At 35.2% G+C, this 9,802-nt stretch overlaps 1 protein-coding gene across 1 annotated transcript in view; it reads right to left on the bottom strand.

The window, feature by feature from the left end:
- The window catches only part of LOC108668222, a 15,457-nt gene extending 6,888 nt beyond the window's left edge, over positions 1-8,569 (bottom strand). The window contains exons 1-5 of the mRNA XM_047881328.1: positions 8,295-8,569; positions 6,346-6,526; positions 4,523-4,721; positions 3,605-3,722; positions 1,619-1,785 (exon numbers count right to left, since the gene is read on the bottom strand). Coding sequence (XP_047737284.1) covers positions 1,619-1,785; positions 3,605-3,722; positions 4,523-4,721; positions 6,346-6,526; positions 8,295-8,448 — 819 coding nt within the window. The 5' untranslated portion in view covers positions 8,449-8,569. The remainder of the gene's footprint in view (positions 1-1,618; positions 1,786-3,604; positions 3,723-4,522; positions 4,722-6,345; positions 6,527-8,294) is intronic.
- Positions 8,570-9,802: the final 1,233 nt, after the last annotated feature.

Below are 9,802 nucleotides of genomic sequence, written 5' to 3'. Positions count from 1 at the left end.
ATATGAATACAAACATATTATATCACTATTTTAAACAGGCTATTACTATTAGATCAACTTTACATTGATGATCCAAGTAAGACTTGATCCAATTAACTTGGTTTAGTGGTTCCTGGACATGCTTCACTGCGTGCACACTTCTGGCACTGTCTCTTATACACATCTAGATGTGTATAAGAGACAGGTTATGAACATAACAAAGGAGCGTGTGTTCTTGAGGCAGTGGTCTTAATCAACGGCAGTGATGAAGTGATCGCAGATAAAATAATTGAAGATGAAGTAGTCAAGTACCTGTCTCTTATACACATCTAGATGTGTATAAGAGACAGGGGGAGGGGGTAGTGTGGGGGGAATTTGAGTGGGCTTCATGAGTGGGCTGAGAGGGATCAATGTGAGAGGGTTGTGAGGGGTCTATATGAGAGGGCTGAGAGGGGTCAACATGAGTGGGTTGTGAGGGGTCTATGTGAGAGGCTTGTGAGGGGTTTATATGAATAGTTTGTGAGGGGACCCTGTGAGAGGGCTGAGAGGGGTCAATATGAGAGGGCTGTGAGGGGTCTATATGAGAGGGCTGTGAGTGGTGAGCATGAGTGGGTTGTGAGGGGGAGTGGCGGGGGAGTGTCTGCNACACAGATCAGTCTCGGCAAGGTCCCACACATAATATACATGACACAGACACCACACAGACCGGTCTCGGCCAGGTCCCACACATAATATACATCACACAGATCAGTCTCGGCAAGGTCCCACACATAATATACATGACACAGACACCACACAGACCGGTCTCGGCCAGGTCCCACACATAATATACATCACACAGATCAGTCTCGGCAAGGTCCCACACATAATATACATGACACAGACACCACACAGACCGGTCTCGGCCAGGTCCCACACATAATATACATCACACAGATCAGTCTCGGCAAGGTCCCACACATAATATACATGACACAGACACCACACAGACCGGTCTCGGCCAGGTCCCACACATAATATACATCACACAGATCAGTCTCGGCAAGGTCCCACACATAATATACATGACACAGACACCACACAGACCGGTCTCGGCCAGGTCCCACACATAATATACATCACACAGATCAGTCTCGGCAAGGTCCCACACATAATATACATGACACAGACACCACACAGACCGGTCTCGGCCAGGTCCCACACATAATATACATCACACAGATCAGTCTCGGCAAGGTCCCACACATAATATACATGACACAGACACCACACAGACCGGTCTCGGCCAGGTCCCACACATAATATACATCACACAGATCAGTCTCGGCAAGGTCCCACACATAATATACATGACACAGACACCACACAGACCGGTCTCGGCCAGGTCCCACACATAATATACATCACACAGATCAGTCTCGGCAAGGTCCCACACATAATATACATGACACAGACACCACACAGACCGGTCTCGGCCAGGTCCCACACATAATATACATCACACAGATCAGTCTCGGCAAGGTCCCACACATAATATACATGACACAGACACCACACAGACCGGTCTCGGCCAGGTCCCACACATAATATACATCACACAGATCAGTCTCGGCGAGGTCCCACACATAATATACATCACACAGACACCACACAGACCGGTCTCGGCCAGGTCCCACACATAATATACATCACACAGACCGGTCTCGGCCAGGTCCCAGAAGGCCTTGATGAAGGTGATGCCGGCGTACTGCATCACAGTCACCAACCGCCTCGCTCGCTGCTCGGGGCTCACCACATACTGGCTACCTGGGGGCACAGTATACAGTACTGTGTTGTCTATACAGAATATACAATGCTGTGTCGTCTATACAGAATATACAATGCTGTGTTGTCTATACAGAATATACAATGTTGTGTTGTCTATACAGAATATACAATGTTGTGTTGTCTATACAGAATATACATTATTGTGTTGTCTATACAAAATATACAATATTGTATTGTCTATACAGAATATACAATATTGTATGGTCTATACAGAATATACAATATTGTGTGGTCTATACAGAATATACAATATTGTGTGGTCTATACAGAATATACATTATTGGATGGTCTATACAGAATATACAGTATTGTGTGGTCTATACAGAATACCGTAAACTGGGGTAACTTTGACTCCCGGGGTATCTTTGACCACTTTTGGTTTTTTAACAAAAACCCCCAAAACTCAAAAACCATTTGACATAGAAAAATTTTGTCAATAGCCATCAAAGGCCTAATACTGAGGCTACGTCACAAAATAGAAAAATTTAAAAAGTTTGCATATCTAATAGGTTAAAAAAATTAAAATGTGACTCACAAAAAAAGCTATTTTTAAAGCCTGTCAGAGTACCCCCTACAATTTTTTTATTTTTTGGCAAAATAACTCCAGGTTTTGATGCATTGTAGTAGAACACTTCTAGTTACATGTGCAAAAGGCAAATTTGAGAAAAGTGTCATAATTTGCAAATGGGGGGCGCCGCTCCCCAATGGGGTAACTTTGACCACCTAATGGCAGCCGTGACGGGGTAACATTGACCGGCTTGGAAATTAAGTTAAAATTACCATAGGAACCTATATAACATATTTTATGTTTGATAGCCCTAGCTATTAATGTTTTTTTCTTTATGTTTCAGACTCTACAGAGTCTTATATATGGTAATTTTAACTTAATTTCCAAACTGGTCCATGTTACCCCGTCACGGCTGCCATTAGATGGTCACATTTTGCCCATTTGGGGGTGGCGCCCCCCATTTGCAAACTATGACACTTTCCTAAAATTTTTCTTTTGGATATGTAACTAGAAGAGTTCTACTACAATGCATGGAGTTATTTTACCAAAAAATAAAATTGATTTTACCACCCAGTCAAAGATACCCCCAGAGCTGGGGTAAAAAAGACCAGCAATTTTTTTTAATTACATAGAGACTATGAGAGGCAGGAGCCAGCAATTTATGGTGAGTGAAGCTAGAGTATAGACCTGTATTTTGCATGTTTCAATTNAATGGATTCCTACTAAATAAATGGATAAATGGATTCCTACTAAATAAATGGATAAATGGATTCCTACTAAATAAATGGATAAATGGATTCCTACTAAATAAATGATAAATGGATTCCTACTGCACATAGACAAAAATATTACATGGGAGTTGCATATAGAATGCACCAAACACTATATACTTATAAAACTGCAGTTACAAAAAAAAACAGGTACCAATATATACATTAATGAAGCCTATTGCCATGTATATGTTCTATCTATATACATATATTCCTATTCTACATGGAGAAATATGTCAGAGTTGAATATGGAAATTACAGAACAATATATAGAAAAGAACGCATTTTTAAAAACTATATACTATATAAATATGCCATTTTTACCTTAAATGCATTGATTATTATTCTCTATAGATAAAAATATCACACGACAGTTAAATGTATCTTTAATAATTATATAAGGATATCTAGATATCATAATATAATTAATAATTTAAATATTATTTTTTTAAATATAACCTAAGAAAATTTCAGATAAATATCAATATATTTAAATATATAAAAATAGAGTAATTCTCACCGGCCACAATACTTTGCTTTGTTCTGGTCCAGAAGTTACCGTCGCTGTAATACGCTTCACTGAAGGCGCTCAGACTCAGTGACAGTAAGTGGAAAGTTCTGGATAGTGACGGCACATACTGGCAACAAGAACTAGTGGTAAGTGGAATTATATCATATATAAATAATGTCAACATTACCAAGAAATTAATCTTAAATTATCCAAGTCAAAAATCAATTACTTAATAAATTCTAATAATCACGTGAAAGCCAAAACAGCAGCCATGGTGAGTGCATTAAATACCTATGTTATACGGTACTAAATCACTTGTATATAAATATGTCAGCATTACCAAGAATTTAATCCAAGATTATCCAATTAAAAAATCAATTAATAAACAAATTCTGATACTGACATGGAAGCCGAGGCAGCGGCCATAAAAGGCAGGTACGAAATAATGTTGACATTCCCAAGAAATGAATCTTAGATTATCCAATTAAAAAATCGATTAATTAATAAATAATTATAGGTACTGACATGGAAGCCGAGGCAGCGGCCATTGAAGGCATGCATTAAATATACTTTACATTACATAGGTACGAAATAATGTCGACATTACAAAGTAATTTATCATAGATTATCCAAGTAAAAAATAAATTAATTAATAAATAATGAGAATCACATGGAAGGTAAAACAGTGGCAACAGAAAGCGCATTAAATATGCTTTACATCACATACAAAATAATGTCAACATTACCTGGAAATGAATCTTAGATTATCCAATTAAAAAATCAATTATTTAACAAATAATGATACTGACATGGAAGCCGAGGCAGCGGCCATAGAAGGCAGGTACAAAATAATGTTGACATTCCCAAGAAATGAATCTTAGATTATCCAATTAAAAAATCGATTAATAAATAAATAATGATACTGACATGGAAGCCAAGGCAGCGGCCATAGAAGGCGTGCAGGGGCACGTTGGTGAGCATGGTGATGAGTTGCTCAGGGTTGCTGGTGCAGTGAATGGTGATGAGGTCACCATCAGGAGCGGTGCACTGCGGCAGGAGGGACTCGACAGTGAACTGCAGCACCGTCACTAGTGCACCTAGGGCCTGAGCCCAGGCTTCCACCTCTCTGGAATTTATTAATAATGAACTAATAAATTAGTGCACTAATTAAGTAACAGTACATATAAATTCACGAATTAAGTAACAATAAAAATTCACTTATTAATTTAAAGTACAAATAAATGCCCTACTTAGGTAACAGTACAAATTAATGCACTAATTAAGTAACATTACAAATTAATGCACTAATTAAGTAAGAGTACAAATTATTGTACCTACTAATTAAGTAACAGTACAAATAAATTCACTAATTAAGTAAGAATAAAAAGTCACTAATTAATTAAGAGTACAAATAAATGCCCTAATTATGAAATTAATTAAAAATGAACTAATAAATTAATGCAATACTCAAGTAACAATACAAATAAATGCACTAATTAAGTAACATTCATGCACTAATTAAGTAACATAAATGAACTAATTAGGTATAAATACAAATTAATTATACAAATTTATGCACTAAAAATAATTTAAAAATTTATTCAGTGCCACTACCTCACTCTGGTGGAGAAAAAGCATATAATCGGCCAATAATATTAAATAAAATAATTGAAAGCCTCTCTGGTGCCGGAAAACATGCACGAGTACAAATTACTACCTATATCAACAAAATATATATATGTACCTACTAATATTAATATATTATATTTTTGTCAATTAATATCATCTGAAGAATATTGTTCGACCCTGAAAATTTAAATTGATGAATTCTCTGGCCATTAACCACACGTGTTGAAATATACTAATATATATATGTATCCACATATATGGTACTGTATATTTAATAGACTAGGTAACAAAAATGATGCATAAAAAATTAGAGCCTTTATCTAACTGATAGTTGATAAGAATTAATATAATTTCTCTACCTCACAGAGAGGGGAAATCAAGCAACAATTAATAGAGTAATAATAATGCAAGAAATAATTTAGAACCTCTTACTCAATGATGAGTCAGAACAAAGTATAAGTTATATAAAAACTTGAAAATAATGTTCAAAATATTTGTGATCAAAGAGGTATGCTCTGTGCACAGGAATTAATTTTTTTAAATATATGTTTTTTATAAAGAATGAAGATAAAAATTAATAATTATTAGGTATGAAAGAAAAGCAGGTATAAGTCATTTGATAATTTTGGCACAAAATCAAAATTTAACCAAAGGCTGACCTGTAGTAACTAGAGCATGCAAAATGTTGCTGAAAAAATGTCTTTATTTGATATTATGCTAGCAAAAAAAAAAGAAGATATAAATTAATTCACGTTTTTCAACAAAAACTTTATTAAATCCAAGTTCCCACTGAAACAGGGGTCAAAACAGCAGTTAACAAATTTTCTCTTCAAGAATCTCAACATTCATGTAATGTAATGAATATGAATATTACTAAATGAATAACAAATATTTCTGAATAGGAATTACTGAGTAAAGAACATTACCAACTAAAGAACATTGCTGAATATTACTAAGTAAAGAACATAAATAAATTTACTAAGTAAAGAAGATACCGTACTAACTTAATACTATTGAGTAATGAATACTAGGTACTGACCAAGTGAATCACTGCAAAATGAATTTTTCATCAAGTCTTAACAGAAATAAATTATATAGGTATATACGGTATGTATACTTGCCTAACATAATGAGATTTACGGAAGACCATACGACCCCTGCTGGAGGCGAGCTTGGAGATGAGAGTGTGCACGCTTTGCAGCGCAGCATCACACACGTGGCAGAGGCTGCGGAAGCCGTTGCCTGGCACTTCAGGGGAGAAGTCAAATGACGGAGCTACTTCCCGCACTGGCTTCACAAGACCTGCATCATTACATATATTTGTTCATTTTGTTATAGATGTAATCATAAAGTTCATTACTAACCATCAAACTGGAAGAGAGAGTGTGGAATATTATTTACAGCTTAGAAAGGCAACTTGGTAAATTATGTGCAATAAAACTCAAATTTGCAAACATGATTAGTTTTACAACCCCCCACATTCAGGAGAATACATTGTTTTCTGAGAATGTCATAGCACAAATGGGGCATATGGTCCCAATTTCAACAATTTATTCTTCTGTACAAGGCAAATATTCTAGAGCATCTTCCAACAATAGCTTCTGTAGTCATCAACTGGAAGTTGTGCCATAATAAAAAAAATATTGAATGAATATAAGTCTGTCATATAGTAGTCAATCAAAAATGGCATATATTAATATTATTATATTAAAAAAATTATTATTCATTTAGTATTAATGATATATTAATATTATGTATATAGTAGAAAATAAAAGAAAAACTCAACTCGATAAGTTTAACAACTTTGGATAGCACAATTGCCATAAAAGATATACCCTACAGAGAATTTTCAAGCAGAATAGAGAAAATTAAAATAAAAGAACTTTGACAAAAAATTTCTTCATAAGCAAAAATTTTGGATGACTACAAATGGGTCAGACTGGAAAATTATGCAGACTTTTTAATAATTGCTGATATAAATCATCTAGGGATTCTAAAATTTATGACAGGAAATTTGCCAACCAAATTAAAGTATTAGTAGCAAGTGTAATAAAACAAGAAAATCTTGCTGTTCAATTGTTTAGTCTTGTTTACAATGAAATATGGAGTACTAAGGAGTAACTAATCTAATGTCAATGCTACATAAAAATACATATATAAGTCACCAGAACTCTTAACCTGTTAACCAAATGGTCCAAACCTGAAAATTTGACAGAACCCACCTGTTAATTAAAAAAAAAAAAACACCTGTACTTGATGTAAATTTTACCCATTTCTATGGCCCTTGGGCATTCCTTTTCTAGTAAATACCTATATAGGAAAACAATAAATTTCCATCTTCAATTGGCAATTTTTTTTCAACTCACCCATTAAACTTTTTTTGAATAAAGTACCTATTGTTTTTTACCTGTGATTTTTACAAATTTTGTCCAATATTGAAGATTGTTCACAAAGAAAAATTTTGCACATTTGAAATGTTCTTATCAGTCTTATGCATAAGCTATAGATCCATAAAATGCCATTTCAGGCTGTAGTCTGTACCCTGTATGACATCATTGACATGTATGCATGGTATACTGCTAAAATCAATTTTTATCACCATAATTTACATTAAAAGACATTAAAAAAGACTACAAAAAATATACATAGTTAGAACTCAGAGTAAATTAATTATAACCTTTGTAGTTTGTAGCTCTGTTAATTTGGGATATCTGGCAGAAGTTTCCTATAATCATGGTAAAATTTATCATTTTACTGGTGATTTTCAAAAATTGTAAGCTTCATAGGAACGATGAAATTAGCCGGATCCAGGTGCATTTTGTCCAATACATAGGTTGCTTCTGAGTTCTGCTCCATTTCCTACTTTGGTAGCTCTGCATTTACAAACTGAAATGTTTTATCCATGACCATTAGAAAGAAAAAAGATTGTGCAAAGTTTAAAAAAATAACAAAAAGTGTACCTATACAAAAAATAATCATAATAAATAATTTTCCTATTCATGCAAATTTTCCATTTACTTTCAACATCTCTTATCTAATAGATATAGATCAACAAACCCAGTTGACCTACTTGCCACTTGCTGCAGTCCATCCTTCAAAGCTCCAAGGCCAAAGTGCAATCTCTGGCCCGCTTCACTCTCATCGGATAGAAAATGAGATTCATTCTCAATAATTGACTCAATCAGCGATAGATAAGTTGGGTCTAATATATCGCATACTGCCATCGCATTGACGTTCTCGTTCGGTTTTTATTATCCTAATTATCACCTTATTACCCTAATTATTCACATATGCCTTTACGACATCGGAATAACAAAATCAGGGATAGCAGCTCACGACCGCCGAATAACGTCAACAACACGACGCAACCGTCAGCTGATTTTCGGCTACATCTTTATTGTCACTTGAAAGAATAAAGTTCGCGGGTCCTACATTTTAATTAGTTAATTAATGTTTTGCTCATATTTATCAAGCTGTCTTCTTAAAAAAATCTTGTGATTTGAAGAAACGACAAGAAATATTCAATTCAATTAAGATGACAGTATCTTAAATCGTACTATTTGCTCGTTAAAACAAAAAATTCACGTTGCTAGATTAATAATTGATATGAATTTGTAGCTGTTGTAAGTGTGAAACAAAAATGGAGTTCCAAATAAGAGGCTTCAATTATTCGTGTACAGACTTTTGCTGTAGCTATAGGAATTTATACTCCGGTAACGCGAATTAATGAAGTCCGGCTCATTTCAAGTTCTTAAATTTTTCTCTTTTTCATTTGAAATTATTCCTTAATTCTGGAATGATCATAATTTTCCAGAGAGCGCATTTTCTCGTCGACGAAAACGTGAAGTCACGGACAGATGGACGGACAGACGGAGGGACATGACGAGCACACGAGTGCATTTTTCCATTAATGAGAAAATTCGCTTAATATGTAATGCGTACAAAATTGCTTATCCAACTGGAAGCACGAAAATTGTGCGATATATTACATAACTCAATTTTTAATCGACTGCGTCGTAATCAACAGTCTATAATAATGATAATAATAATAATAATAGTAATAATAATAATAATAATAACAATAATAGCGGTTTCAGCGTTATTAGGCCGTAGGCCTGTCACCGATTCTTAATATCGCAGAACATTCACAGCATTTTGCGGTCTCGAACTCGCAACTCACTGCTACAATTCTGCTTTGCCCGCCCGGCCTCCTTGCCGATTCTGACCAGAAACTGGCGCACAGAGCTGGGATCGAACCCGCGCCTCTCTGCGCCAATCTTGGTACTCTGAACTGTAACCACTGGGCCTCCCTACAATGAAAATTCTCCAGTCAAATTCCCTACAAATACAAAATTTCATTGAATATTTGTATTCTTTTGCAGTTTAATTTAATGGGTCAGTATGACCCACAAATGGGGCAAGTGAGTCGAAAAACTGCATCGATATTCGGACGCGGTTGACTCATCAAAGTGGGTCATCCAGACCCACCCATTTCTCTCAGTGTACAAGTACAAAATTTCATTGAATAGTTGTATTCTTTTGCAGTTTGCAGAGATTTGTTTATGCCAACTGCTCTTG

Source organism: Hyalella azteca, unplaced genomic scaffold, assembly GCF_000764305.2.
Source record: "Hyalella azteca isolate HAZT.00-mixed unplaced genomic scaffold, Hazt_2.0.2 contig7645, whole genome shotgun sequence".
Lineage (NCBI taxonomy): Eukaryota > Metazoa > Arthropoda > Malacostraca > Amphipoda > Hyalellidae > Hyalella > Hyalella azteca.
Note: the sequence above shows the minus strand (reverse complement) of the source record. Positions and strands in the feature narration are given on the sequence as shown.